The 13955-nt window shown below is 41.1% G+C and overlaps 1 protein-coding gene across 5 annotated transcripts in view; it reads right to left on the bottom strand.

The window, feature by feature from the left end:
• Nucleotides 1-12669, bottom strand: part of ppp2r5ca (protein phosphatase 2, regulatory subunit B', gamma a) — a 30393-nt gene extending 17724 nt beyond the window's left edge. For 2 of the 5 annotated variants that reach the window (XM_074659887.1, XM_074659886.1), the window contains exon 1: nucleotides 4413-4620. In XM_074659887.1, the coding sequence (XP_074515988.1) occupies nucleotides 4413-4506 (94 nt within the window). In that variant the 5' untranslated portion in view covers nucleotides 4507-4620. Of the gene's footprint in view, nucleotides 1-4412; nucleotides 4623-10528; nucleotides 10680-12234; nucleotides 12298-12408 lie in introns of those variants that run through there. The other 3 variants (XM_074659888.1, XR_012597195.1, XM_074659885.1) reach the window with 3 other exon arrangements.
• Nucleotides 12670-13955: the final 1286 nt, after the last annotated feature.

The following is a 13955-nucleotide window of genomic DNA, read 5'->3' as shown; positions in this document are numbered from 1 at the left end:
CCCTTTTGCTTTTGCTGAAGATGAACCATTCATCACACCTCCTTGTACAAGTGGGGAGACTTTCTTGGGTGAAGACTAACTTATACTAGAGAAGGCCATTTCTGAAGGATTTGCTTTGTGAATGCTGGATGTTGAACAGCTGAAGCTGAACTGCATTGCTGGCTTTAAACGTTGAATAATAGTAAATGCTAACATCGTATGCTATGAACAACATGGAAGCAAAAACAAAATAATTGAATCACATTCCTCTTCCATGATTGTACTGTAACCTGTAGGCAGAACACTTGCAATTACCAAGATAAGAAAATTAGGTTGCGAGACAAATTGGGATTTATGAATTTGGCAAAGGGTTCAAATGAGGAAAACGGATAAATAATAATCAATTGATGACGGCAAACGCAGCGCTGCAAACATACTGTATGAATGCAGAAATGCATATAAAACCAAATTATTCTGAGATAAATTAATTTGGTCTGGTTGTGTTGTGTTGCTGCGGTCTATCTTGTTTTAATTAGACTTGAAGTAATGAGCAAATTCATTCATGCAGGTGTTTTAATAAGGAAAACACTGCTGGAAAAGTTGATGCAGACACTTAAACCTGCAGTAGGCAGAATGTTTTTGGCACCATTGGGCTAAAAAAATCCGTAATAACCTTTCAGCATATTGTAATTCAAGTGTTCTGAGAGAAAACTAGACTTCTGCACCTCCTCATGGCTCTGTTTTCAGGCTTTAGAAAATCTAGCCCGTGACGGGAGACTTTGGCCAATCACAGGTCATTTCAAAGAGAGAGCGTTCCTATTGGCTGTTCATTCAACGGAGGCAGCTGTCAATCACTCAAACGGTCAAACTAGGCAGTTCTGATCAAATATGAATCAATATTCTGTTACTGTAATGCCTATTCCTCGCCTCAAATGCTTTCAGAAACATCTCGTAGTGTACTGTTTGGCTGTAAAATGAGAAAATTTGCACCAGCTGGTGGATGGTGCTTGGTATTTCCTCAACTGATCTCAACATGGCTGCCGGGTCAAACTTTCTCATGGCGAGAGGCAAGAAATAGGCATTACAGTAACAGAATATTGATTAATATTTGATCAGCGCTGCCTAGTTTGACCGTTTGATTGGAGTTTGTGAGTGATTGACAGCTGCTCAGAGACGGTAACGCTCCAGCTCGGCTCTGATTGGTTGTTTTCCTCCAGTCTGTGAAATCTTGCAGATGCCATTAGGAGCACCGGAGGACATTGGAGGACACAGAAGCACATGGTTTCTTTCAGATTACCTGTTTCATGTTTTACTGTTAGGATATAATGACTAAAAAATAACTTTTTTAAAATCAGATTTGCTCCAATTCAGTCCATTTTTGCTTTAAGAGGGAAATAATCGGCAGCAAAACCTATTCGCCCTAATTTCCCTGAATGTACACAATGAGTGACAAAGGCCTAGAGAAGGGCACACACTCACAAACACACACACAAGCGCTCGACATTCTTGCAAATAGGCAGATTCTAGGTAAGAAGAGAGATATCCTATTCAGACATAATGGAGACTTGGCTTGGACAAACACTCTCACACACACACACACACACACACACACACACACACACACGCACGCACGCACTTCTGCAGTGTCAGTTTCAAGTCGGCCAATTTATCTTGATGACAGTGAGAGGTTGGGAATTCCAGAGGAGAGAGGGTAAGTGTGTGAGCGGCCATTAAAGGCCATTTCCATAAAGATTTGACGGCCAAAAGCGCCGTCACTGTCACAATAGGAAAAAAACATTACGAGTGCCAGCACGCCTGATTAAAAACACATAAGAGAGAGAGAGAGAGGTTCATCCAAGACATTTATCATTATTAATATTGTCTCCAAAAGGGGACGCCTGTTTTAGAATGAGGCCTGTTAGGTCAACTGAGGTGCATCAGTTTCAACCTGATAAGAGACAACTGGAATAGCAACAACAAGAAGGATTAAATTACCATTTAGTTATTTTGTTTGTTTCCATTTCCAACGCTAAACCTCTGTAGTGAACCTTCTCTCTCCTTGGCATACGGTTTGTGTTTGGTGTTTTCTTGCTGGTTGCACTGGGACATGAAGCTGCACTGGAATGTGTTGCCATGCCTCGCACCCCTGACCCGTGTCAGACTTGCTGTTGCTCCTGTTACATAAGTCTGTCTGCCTGCGTTATAAAGTTTCTGTACACTCCTAAAATATCCGGAGGGTTGTTGTGTAACAGATAAAGGCCCAGTGTTGTGATCCCAAAATTGATCTCAACCACGATGTGGCATCTATAAATGTAGCCAACACAAGCCTTAGGACGAGGACAAGCATGCGCATGCACTCACACGAGTATCGTGTCTTGTGGAGAACAGAGAGAGATTTATCTTAATGCCCCCCCGCTCAAAACAAAGACAGTAAATAACTGGAGTCACATTGGAACCAGTCTCTGCTTTTTCCTCTGTAAATGGGTCAAATGAATGAACAGCTGCTAGTCGAGTCTGGAGTTAGGACCGGTTTGGCAATCTGCTTTATCGACAGTATGCTATGATCAATGTAAACATTGACTGATTACTATTTATAGCTATGTAGAGGGACAGTGTGCTGCAGTTTCGAAGGCATGTTAGCAACCAGGTTGACCACATTCATTCATTAAAGTAATGTTGGCAGCATTGTAAGCAACACCTGAGAACGCATCCAGGATATGAACAGTAAAGTGTGGTTCATGTGTTGTTTGTATATGGTTAAAAGTATGCATCATTGCCAAACTTGAGACACATTCATAGCTGCAATTTGGAGGCTGCCTTGTGACTGACGATGGCGAAAAAGTGCTTCGTGGTGCTCGTTATTAAAATGATGTCTTGCATCTAGAAGAAACAGACAGGGAGTTAAAGAGATTTACAGGCCCTGTTTGTTTGCAGAAATGTATCTTTGGTGACACATTTTGTCTCTCGAATTTTTCTGATAACATGAACATGGGTCTAAATGCAGGCACGCATGAATGCCCAAAACATACTGAGGAAATGTTGGGATGTGGAGCCTGATTCAGAGGTGGCCAGGGATTCATGTGTCACAATAGGTAGTGTGGCGGAAACGCAAATGCTTATGCAATGCTGTAAAACTCAGAAAAATATCCCAAACACAGTTCATTTAAACTAAACAGACATGGATGCTGGTTCGCAAATCTTTACTGGAGTTGATCCTGTTCAATCGTGACCTGTACATATATCTATACGCATGTACGAATACATTTTTGGGTTTAGTAGTAGTTTCAGTTCACCACGTACAAAATCAAAAATGAGAAAGGAAGTGAAAACATAAGTGGTCCTGCAAACATTAAACTGAGACCCATTCAGATGCCAGGTTTCAATCGGTTTCAACTGCGTCTAGACGCAATCTGGAACGATCCGGATACAAGACATTTGGTCTGAACAGGGTCAGAATGACGGGCGACACACAAAAGAGAGGAAAAGAGTGCAGAGAGAGTCCGATTGTTCCCCAACACTGAGTTGTCATTCAAGGCAGTGGCCTCTGTGGCTCAATAGAGTGTAATCAATAATTGCCCGAGGCTTCATCTAACGCTGGGCTGCACCCGAGTACAGTGGTAACAGGCTGGGCCTTTCAAACATGACTGAGTGCATTGTACACACATTAAAAAAGGCCGAGCCTGGTGTTGTAATCCTAAAACATGACTGCTATGGCTGGCTCGTATTGACAGCGGTGCTGTTTTGACAGAGAGCGGTTTAGAGATTTACTTTCTTATGTCTTGTTTGGGGGAAAAAAAGGTGCCTAAGCATGTCGCTCACAAGGGAAAAGGGTGGGGAGACGGAGTAGGGGGCTTCTTGCTGCAGAGCTGTGACTGTCTACAGCCTACACACACTATGACCAATCTGTGCCCAGATGAACTGGAGTGTGACAAAAATGCCGGGCTGGGTAGAGCAGCTTACAAGGTGGTGGAAGACAATATTTGACTCTTCTTTTGCTTTCCCTGCAAAGACTGCAGTTAATAATTGCAAACACAGAAACACAGAAACACACAATTCCAGTCAAACACATGAAAAACTGAGGAGAAGACCCTTCCCTAGGCTATGACCTCACTTCCTTTGACATCACTAGCTTGGCGGGGGGATGGGCAGAGAGAGAGCAAGCTAGCTAGTAAAACCAGATTTTGATGTAGCTCCCGTGTCTCACAGCAGTGCAACACAAGCCTTGCGAATCCCCATTCCTCAGCTACCTTTCGAAATACTGCTTTCCAAACCCACAGAAACAATGATGTTATCTCAAAACGTCTGATTGCTGACTAACCGAGCAGTAACCAGTGGAGGGGAACAGGAGCACAGCAACACACACACAGCTCTCTCTCTCTCTCTTTCCTTAATTCCCTAGGACAATACAGGAAGAATAATGTGTCCTTACGTACCTCTGAAGTGCATAAGAGCCACAGGCTGAAAAGGCCCATTGGAATTAGGTGCATCCACAACCATCCTGTCTCCAGATTTATTGCATGTCAACATCTAAACCTCAACCAGGAAGGCGATCCACTCAGGGCGAGAGGCCAGCCTCCATTTTAGCACAAAAGCAGATCAGAAAATGAAGCTCTCTGCTGCTGGAGGGAACTGGCTAGTTAGTGATGTAAGCAGTGGAGGAGCCAGCTGATTGGCTGAGGCCGGGCTGCTCTGGAGCAATGAAGGCAAAGGCTGCTGGGAGAGAGGATGGGGGATTGGTTGAGAGGATGCTCTGGGCGGGACGTGCTTTGGAATTTTTCAGTGCCTCCTCCTCTACATTCACTGGTCTCTGGTGACGCTCAGGCCCTGCTACAGATCTTAGATCAGATTGACTTAAGTCCTTTCCACAGTTTAACCATTAGCAGGGTTTTTCAGCATAATCTGACTTAGGATAAGCAGCTGGAAATAACTTACTCTGAGTGTGCTTTGACAGAGAGGCCCTGGCTGAATCTTCAAAGTCTCTCATTGTTTCCTCCTGTCATCTCTGCTTGGTTCTTTATCAAAGGGAGGTGGAGGAGAGGGTCAGAGGGGGGGCCTCGAATCGTTGGATTCGACGAGGAACAGAAGGAGACAAGAAGAAAACCACATGAGGGGCTGAGGACAGGACGACTGGGGAACTCCGGAGCTCTGCAGCGAAGGAAAACCAAAGAAATCCAAGCAGAAAGCTGTGGTGTAATTATTCACTACGTAAGATGAAAGACCATGCAAATGTGTGGCGTAGTGTAATCCTGAATATAGAAAAATAATATGAAATCAAATAAATAAATAGATCCGGTTTAAAAAGACATAAAATAGACTTTGTCTTCTCCGATAGGAACAAAACGAAGCTTCAATCAACCGTTTTCTTTGGCTTCACACAACATATTTTTGTCAAAGGGTTTTATGACTCACACAATATTCGGCGCAATGGCAGAATTTGCTGCATTATGTTATTCTGAGTGACGTGCAAGTGCTCGACAAAATTAGCTGTAAACAGGAAATGAAAGCAAGAGGACAGAAAAATAAATGCACAGGGCACACGACGCAGGAAACTGCTGCACAGCTCTGAGCAGCATTTTGCAGCCTATCTGAAAGTTTATCTAGTGACTTAACCATCTGTTTTAGAAAAAATAAATATCATACAAGTTGAATATTATAGTATATCACACTTCCAATTGTGTATATTTAGACTAACCCTTATTTCAAGTATCTGTATACTAAAATAAGTCCAACTCCGAGGCGACAAATGCATATAATCTGCATTTCATCTTTATATAATGAAGAAGCTGTTTCTTCTCATGTGATTTATCAGAGGACACGCGAAGTGAAACCACATTCGCATCACAAGGCCGAGCAGAGTTTTCAAAACAAGTTGGTTTCGACACCATTTTAATTTATTTAATAACAAAGGGACTGTACTGTCAGACAATTATTTAACAACTAATTAATTAAGAGTTCAGGAATGAGGAGAGCGTCATTTACAGTATGCCATGTTAAAGTCCTCCCTGGGGAAATTCTGAGGTCGCTTGTGCACAAAATAGCACGTGTTATATGACCAAAAATATGTCTGGATTATTTTGGCAAGTAAATCGTACTCTAAGTCTCAGCAGGTGAAGTAATAACTTCATTGTGGACTGTTTTTATTCTCACTATTTTTTTTTTGGAGGTTAAGAGAGGGGAGGACAGGAGAGGAGAGGAAGGCCAAGTGTATCACTAAGCAGTTCTCAGTTGGCATTCTCTCACTGAGGGGCCAAAGCCTCTCCAAGAGGTGCCATTACATTCCACAGCCATGACAACCAGCGCCGGTGTTTTCTGAAAGCTGCCACTTACTTCCTACTGGTAGGACGGGCCGGGTTGAAATGTGTACCGGTTCAGAAATACCCCAGCGACTCCTTCTAGATTTTTATTAGACAAAAGATTATTCTGGTTATTCTATATTTTTCGTATTGTCAACAAATCTCAAGAAGAAAACCAAAAACCAACATGAAGGTATTATCAAGTATCTGTGTAGCGTTATATACGTTATTCCTCTGTGCCTTACACCTCCACTGTTGTCCAAAAACAATCCAAAAACTGTATATAAGAAGTGGATGTAGTCATCGTGACGTCACCCACTGGTTTGTCGACTGCTGTTTTGAAGCCTCAAATTCGGCATTTTGGCCGTCGCCATCTTGGTTTTTTGCAACCAGAAGTGACACGAGAGGGTGGAGCTAAGTATAACCAAACGTTTTAGGCAACCAAAAGTGTTACAATTAACTTTCACAAACTGAAAACACACTATGAAAGGGTTAAAGTTGTAAGATCAAAACACGGACAACTCCCAGACCGGACAACGCCGTGGTAGCGATCTGTCAATCACAAGGTAGCCACGCCCTAAAGCATACCCTGCTTTATGATCTATTTGACTATAAATGGGACCATAATTTACTAATGTTGTATTGGAGAAGACCTGAAACTAGCAATTCAGACCATAAACTCATATTTACAATGTTTACTGAGGTAATAAATCAAGTGAGAAGTAGGGTCATTTTCTCATTTACTTCTATACAATCAGACTTCTTTTTGCAACCAGAGGAGTCGCCCCCTGCTGGCTATTAGAAAGAATGCCAGTTTAAGGCACTGCAGCATTGGCTTCACTTCTCAGACCCAGAGGTTGCCGCCTGTCAAAAACACAACACTATTGCACACCTTTCTTCAATACAATGATCGCACACTTTGACATTTATTTCGAGTCAGGCCCACACACACCATCCTGATGACCTAAATACTCACCAATGCACCAAAAATGGTCCCCAACAAATGCAACATTTACTGCCGTTTGAGTAACGTTTGTTAAAAACTACAGCTGACCAGCTGTTTTAGGAAATTACTGAGCCTTTTTGAAAAATGCATTCATTCAGAGATTCATGTCTTCACTAGGAACAAATAGTCTTGCAGCTGATCCACAGACAGCGTAGGAAAGTCAGAAAGTATAGACAGTTGGGAGACTAACACATTTTAGTTTTTTGTCTTTTCAATGGATTTCTTGACAGTGAGAACAATACAGAATAACGCAGACTGCCTTGAAACAGCGTGCCACAGCGGCTTAACTCAAACAAAAAGGCGAGACATTACTGTAAAAAGTCTCAACATTTTACTGTAAAAGCTCAGGTCAGCCAAGCAAACAACAGACTTCCCGTTTTCAGCCAGAAGATGGCAGCACAGGCCCGGCCATTTGTCCAACAGAGTCTGTAACACAAGCCCACCACTAAATGTTTTACTGACACTTGGAACAACATACTGTTTACTCCTCTTCATCAAACATGCATTGTTGCTCTACTGACAGCACGTTGCCCACACCAGCAAGTAAGACTCTGTCGACTGGAGTCGCTTGATATTAAAGACAAAAAAGAGAGATAAAATGTCTCATATTTGATCCATAATCGAGATACTTGTGACATTTCATTTGATGCTGTCAGTCAGACGTTTATAGACCCACATTTCCTCTCTCTCCGTCTCTCTCTCACACACACACAGATACAGAGAGCACAATAAGAACATTAAAGGCTGTGGCAAAAATGGCCATTTTGAGATGTATGTGTAAAAATTGATAGCTCTTTTAGCTACTAACAAAATCCATTTGACTTCTCTGATTCGGCTCTCCAAGTAAAAACTCACAGAAATAGCGTTTTTTTTAAATGAAACAACAAGCTTATTTTTTATTAATTGTCATGTATTGTCACCTGTCTCCCTCAAACTTGCAAATCCTCTGGACCTATTGTTTCTCTGTAGTGTCACCCGGTTCATCCAGGTATAAGAACAAAGCATAGCCTGGTATAGTTTACAGGAAACCACTTAGGCCAGATCCTGCCTGTAATACTGTGTGTAAACAAAGAAGCCATGAAAGATTGATGTAAATGTTCAAACCTCAACCTCGCTGTATCGTCTCAGAATCGGCATCAGCGTGATACGTACTAATCAATCAATACTAAAGTCAATTTAAACACTGACAGTGGGACCAGATGGCTTGTTATCGTTACTGTGGTTAGTTTGGCAATCGGTGATACCTAAACTAACCCATCACAGTTACACATACTGCTCGGTCAGGCTGTATTATAAAATAAGCTTATGCTAAAGTACATGTCAGAGTTCACAGTTCATGTTTGATTCAGGCTTACGTTTTGAGTTATTATTGGATGGCCCAGATTCCACCACTGTCCATTCAGCCTGAGTCAGAGTTATCTTACATGGTAATATCTGTTTCCTCCAGGTTCGTCTGGTGATGCAGCTGATTGCACATCATTTGCATTACAGATAAAGCTGACGGGCAGTCTGCGTCACTATAAATTATGTAGTGAGGAAAGGCCTCAAGGTTAAAAAGGCGGTTATGACGATCCACTGAGGCTATGAATTGTTAATATGATTCCCTTCATCCACATGGGCCAAACATGCAATCTTAGATAAAGGTCATCTACAGTAGCGTTTTCCAGGTGAAGAGTAACAGCTTATCTATGTACAGTATATGACAGCGTTGTAGTCAAGACCACCTAAACCAAGACATGACCAAGACCAGAGTGTATCGAGACTGAGACAAGACCAAGACGAAGGAAGGGCGAGAACATATAGACTGTATATAAAGATGGACGACATGAAAGCTCCCCAAAACACCTTGATCACCCCCTGGTGGCTGGCTGTAGTACAGGTCATAAATCCCGCCCCCTCCATGTTAACGGATGGGGCATGGGCCAATCTAAAAAGTCAAAGTACACGTCAAATAAATTTTTCCCAAAGATAGTTTCTGTCATTTCAGGTAGTTCTTATCACACTGATGTATGTTCAAGTGTTATTTTTTCTGATAACTTTGGTTTTAATTAGTTATTTGATGCTATAAAAGGGGATGAGACGTCATGATTGACAGCCGGAGACTCGGGAATTGTACGAGAGAGGAGATGTAACTTTAACTTTCCATAACCGTCACGAGTCTGTGTAATAGAAGACGTGTCAATTTGATCATGAATGTAGTTATAGATATATAGTGGTTAGTTGTTGTGTCTTTCTAGCCAAACAGCTACCGTGGTGGTAACGTAGCAGCTAGGTGGCTCACGCCAGCAAGATGCAGTCGTGCTTGGCATGTGATTGGCTCGGGCGGATGTATGGGCGGGAGCTCAATACCTCTGCTCCAGCTCCCTTATCACTACCGCGCAGACTCTGGCTCCAAATGACATCAAAATCTCAAGACGGCAGCTTCTGTATCTGGGATATTTTGGCTTCACTTTTATACAGTGGGAGGAAGTGGAGACGCGTCGTCCATCTTTATATACAGTCCATGGGCGAGACCAAGTCAAGGCCAAGACCAGTGCTAGTCCCACACTGAATGACACACTTACGATAAAATGTGGAACATGCAAATTATGGTCACTCCTCAAATTGATCTGAAAGACCCACATTCCCATAAAAAAAAGCAAAGCAAACAAATAGAAACAAACACTAAGGAGCTGAAATCAACCCAACCATCTTTATTCAACACTTCTTTATCATGCCACGCTTCCTCTCTAAATGCCGATAATGGTTTGATGTGGTCCCAGCCGTCTCAGTAAGTGTTGCATGGCAGAATTTACATACTGCTGCGTGTTTTCTCTTTGGATGGAGTTTTGCAGATTAACGCTGTGGTTTAGGTAGCCAAATTTTATTACCGAAGATTTGGCTGACGTCTCCTCCCAGACAGTAACACAACTTTTAGAAATGAGTCAAGTTATTGGTTGCATTTGAAGCAGGAAGTTTTACATCCAATCACAGTAATGATGTTAGCAAATAAATGAAAGAATGCACAGGCAATTAATGATATCCCCACAGTTGCGGTCTTGAGTCTTTACCGGTCTTCAAAAAAGTCCTCATTTTGTGTGAGACCGAGACAAGACAAAGTAAAAATGAAGTCCATTCTGAGATCAAGACCGGTCTTGAGTACTACAACATGGGTATGAGTTACTACAGAGAAGGAAAATGTAGTGGAGTTGCATTTGAAGAAAAGAGCTATAGCTGCTAATAGAGATACTGTATATTGAGGGAGGCATACCTGCCAGTGCAGGTAGTTTCTGTAGCTCTCTGTTTTCACTGAGGGGGAAAGAGGAAGTGCTGAACCTCTTCTCCCTCTTCATGGCCGAGTGTGACCCCGGCTGCTTCACCCTCATCACCTGAGTGGCGGGAGGCACTTTCTTATTGGAGCCCTGCAGAAACAAGAGTCGCAGAGGAAGAGCTCCCGTTACTGGGGCAAGGGTAGGGCGAGGTAGTTCCTGCACCCAAAGGAAATGGCACAGGAACCAGTTTACTCAAATGTCGCTGTGGAGTTCAAAGGAGGAGAGGAGAGGAGATGAGGGGATAGAAGGAGAGGAGAGAAGACAGAAGGATAGGAGAGGATGGGGAGAAGGAGAGGAGACGAAAGGAGAGGAGACGAAAGGAGAGGAGACGAAAGGAGAGGAGAAGGAGTGAGGGTGTTGTGGTTAAGGGTCAAGTTCCTTTCCGGATCAGATCAGGTGGTTCTCAGCGAAGCAACCTGATCACAGTCGGCGGTGTACTGTACTGCCTCTGTTGACAGAGCTTGTGATGGACCTCAGTGGACAGAATAATTGAGCGCAGATGGAGCTGATAAAGCTGTCAATGGGAACAAACAGCAGGTCCAGCAGTCAATCAATCAGGCCTTAGAAAACGTAATGCTATCTTAGACTGTAAGAACCATCCACTGCTGAAGGAGTTTAAGCCTTTGCCCTCAGGACGGCTGCACTCTTTGCACTTTTCTTGCACATTTGAACATTATTGTATATGTGCGCTGCTCTAGCTCTGCGTTTTATTGGGTTGATGTGTCATTGATGTTGTCTTCTGGTATTCTGTTTGTATGTGATTCCTGGCTGCAGAGCAAATTCCCCCTTGTGGGACAATACAGATAACCTAACCTAATCACTGATGCACGCCAGAAATGATGAGGACAAAAATAGCCGCTACAATGGCTCGCATTATACTACTATACAGAGGCCAAACAAGTCATGATGGGGAGAAATGTTTTCAGAGAAAATAAAGTCATAAGATAATGCTGAGATGTCACATGAGCAACATTCATTCTAAACATTTCCAGAATTTCCCAGTGAACCACCTCTGGCATATTAAGGCTGTTTACTCATTATAACCCCAATTAACATTAAAAACAAACAAACAAAATGTACAACAGTGAAAAATAGCTTGTACAATAGAAATCTCTAGAACATCCTTATTATAACAAATACAACTCAATACTTAGTTTACACTGATCTTGCTTTATGGTGTTTTTTGTTTTTTTTAGCTTAGTTTATATTTTCTACATGCTAGTAATGCATTTCTTATATGTGCAATAACATATGCTGATCATTGTGCAATAATCATTTAATTATCTAACGGACACTTTGTGCAATAATCTGGCAAAACTGTAATCTGGCAAAACTGTCAAGTCATCAATATACATATTGTATTTTTATATTTTATATTGTATTATCTTTTATAGTTTTTATATTTATATTGCACAATCTCTTTTTATTGTATTATCTTTTATATTTTTATATTTACATTGCACTATCTCTTTTTTATTGTATTAACTTTTCATTAGCACCTATGGGATTGTCACAATCTAATTTCGTTGAACTACACAATAAAGGGCTTAAATCTTGAATCTTTAATCTTGATTGTATTGTACAGTTTTATTAAGTAGCCAATGCAAGTCCTCTCTGGACAGTGAAAAAGTTCAGAAATACTTACATCTTGGTCATCTGCAGGCCCATTTTTACCTCCAGATCTTTTAGATTTTCCAGGTTTAGTTTCCTACAGAGAGAAATAAACCACAACAACATTAAAGCACAAAATGCATTAGGCTATATTATGCTAACATGTAAGAAAAAAAAAAAGTACATTTGCATCAAACTTCCACTTTACCTTTTCTTTTTTGCTCTTGTGAGGCATGCTCAGATGGGGATAGTCACACACTGACAGCAGCAGATGCCTGGTTAACGCGTCTGCAGGCTACACACACTCTGATGTGGCTTTAACACACTGACCATCCAAACACCATGTGACTGAGTCCGAGCCACAACAAGATGTCATCCCATTTCCGCAGTGGCTGCATACCACAACTCATGTGCTGTTAAAAAAAAGATATAGTTCATAATTGAGGAAAATACCGATTATGTTCGCTGTTAGTGTCCAACTTCCTGCTGCTACTGGACGGCTGCACTTTCTTTCTGGTCCCTCTGTGTCCTCCAGCCTATAGCCGGGAGATGTGTGTCCTTTCACCGGTTGTAATGTTTAGTAGCAGCCACAGGAGGGTGGTGTTGTATATCTCGAAAAAGAGGACAGAAGTGAAGGGTTGACAGGAGTCTCTAGATCTGACTTAGGAGCCACATGCTATAGGTCATCAGGGGTCAGAAACCTTTACTATCAAAAGAGACATTTTATGCAAAAAAAAAAATCTTTCTGGAGCCGCAAAACATTTGATCATTGTGATGAAGGTAACACAGTTTATAGACTAAGTATATAGTATATAAGTCTAATGCAGTGAGGGCCAAAGAGCAAATGTACTACGGAGTATTAGGGCCACATTGAGGCGGGGGGGGGAAACAGAGATTTCCAGAATAAATTCATAATATTAAAAGAAAAAAAGTCGAATATTACGAGGATAAAGTTATAACTCAACGAGAAAAAAAAAGTTGTAATATTACGAGAAAAAAGTTATAACTTTAAGAGAAAAAAAGTCGTAATATTACAAAAATAAAGTCATAACTTTACGAGAAAAAAAGTCGTAATATAATGAGAATAAAGTCATAACTTTACGAAAAAAAAGTCGGAATATTGCGAGAATAAAGTCATAACTTTAAGAGAAAAAAGGCGTAATATTACGAGAATAAAGTCATAACTTTAAGAGAAAAAAAGTCGTAATATTACGAGAATAAAGTCATAACTTTACGAGAAAAAAAGTCGTAATATTACGAGAATAAAGTCATAACTTTACGAGAAAAAAAGTTGTAATATTACGAGAATAAAGTCAGAACTTTACGAGAAAAAAAGTAGTAATATTACGAGAATAAAGTCATAACTTTAAGAGAAAAAAAGAAAATAACACGTCAAATTACTACTTTATAATATTATGACTTTATATTCATATTACTACGACTTTTTTTCTCGTAAACTTCTGACTTTATTCTCGTTATATTACGACTTTATTCTGGAAATCTCAGATTTATTTTTTGCCCTCAATGTGGCTCTAATACTCCGTCGTACCGTCGTACCATAGACCTACAACAATGATAAATAAAAATGAAAATGTAAACAAAAGAAGAATTATTCATTCCATTTTTAAAAATCCACAGGGAGCCACTGGCTGCTGACCCCTGGTCTACCCTGATGCAATGCAAAACACTGAATATAAACACCACCCAAGTTATACAGTAACCAAATAGGGTTGATTGTAAAGCAGAAATCCCATT

Source organism: Sebastes fasciatus, chromosome 15 (genome assembly GCF_043250625.1).
Source record: "Sebastes fasciatus isolate fSebFas1 chromosome 15, fSebFas1.pri, whole genome shotgun sequence".
Taxonomy (NCBI): domain Eukaryota; kingdom Metazoa; phylum Chordata; class Actinopteri; order Perciformes; family Sebastidae; genus Sebastes; species Sebastes fasciatus.
The sequence above is the reverse complement of the archived record's forward strand: the minus strand, read 5'-3'. Positions and strand labels throughout refer to the sequence as shown.